Genomic DNA, 555 nt, shown 5'->3' on the forward strand with positions numbered 1-555 from the left:
CTATTCTTGATAGCATCGCACAGTACAGGATAATAAATTTCTGGACATTGTGAAATCAAATAGGTCCTCATTTGACCTTTTTAAGATTCCCAGCCGTGTATTGAAAAGTACAGCTGACAACTATTGACAAGAAAAAAATCGCTATCTAATCTCAACCGGTTATACTTCAACACATACTCGACTATCGCAAACCTAAAATATACTGTTTGTACCTCGGGAACTCCGGGCCACCAGCTTCCCAGACAGCACCCAGCCCACCCGCCAAATACAGCTGCACAGCACTCTCCAGATCCCAATTCTGGGCCTCTAATAGTTGGATTATGTTGTCCACATTGTTGTCCCCCGTGACCTCCATAAACTGCTGGATCATCAATGGATGCTCCATGGTTGCAATTTTAAGGCTTCGTACAATCGAAAATTTTAGTAGCTCGGCAAGGCGTACGTGTCTATAGCTACCTACTGTATGGAAGTGTTTTGCTACTTGAGTGTCAAAAGGTGTGTAAACGTTTGCGGACGATACATACACACACAAACATATATATATATATATATATA

The 555-nt window shown here is 41.6% G+C and overlaps 1 protein-coding gene across 1 annotated transcript; it reads right to left on the minus strand.

Moving 5' to 3' along the window:
* Positions 1-203: 203 nt before the first annotated feature.
* SARC_18243 (hypothetical protein) lies at positions 204-385 on the minus strand (the record flags this gene model as incomplete). Its single annotated transcript, XM_014287675.1, has 1 exon — positions 204-385. A coding segment is annotated over one exon (182 nt), but the record flags the coding sequence as incomplete, so codon positions are not given.
* Between the last annotated feature and the right edge of the window lie 170 nt (positions 386-555).

Source organism: Sphaeroforma arctica (assembly GCF_001186125.1).
Source record: "Sphaeroforma arctica JP610 unplaced genomic scaffold supercont1.14795, whole genome shotgun sequence".
Lineage (NCBI taxonomy): Eukaryota > Ichthyosporea > Ichthyophonida > Sphaeroforma > Sphaeroforma arctica.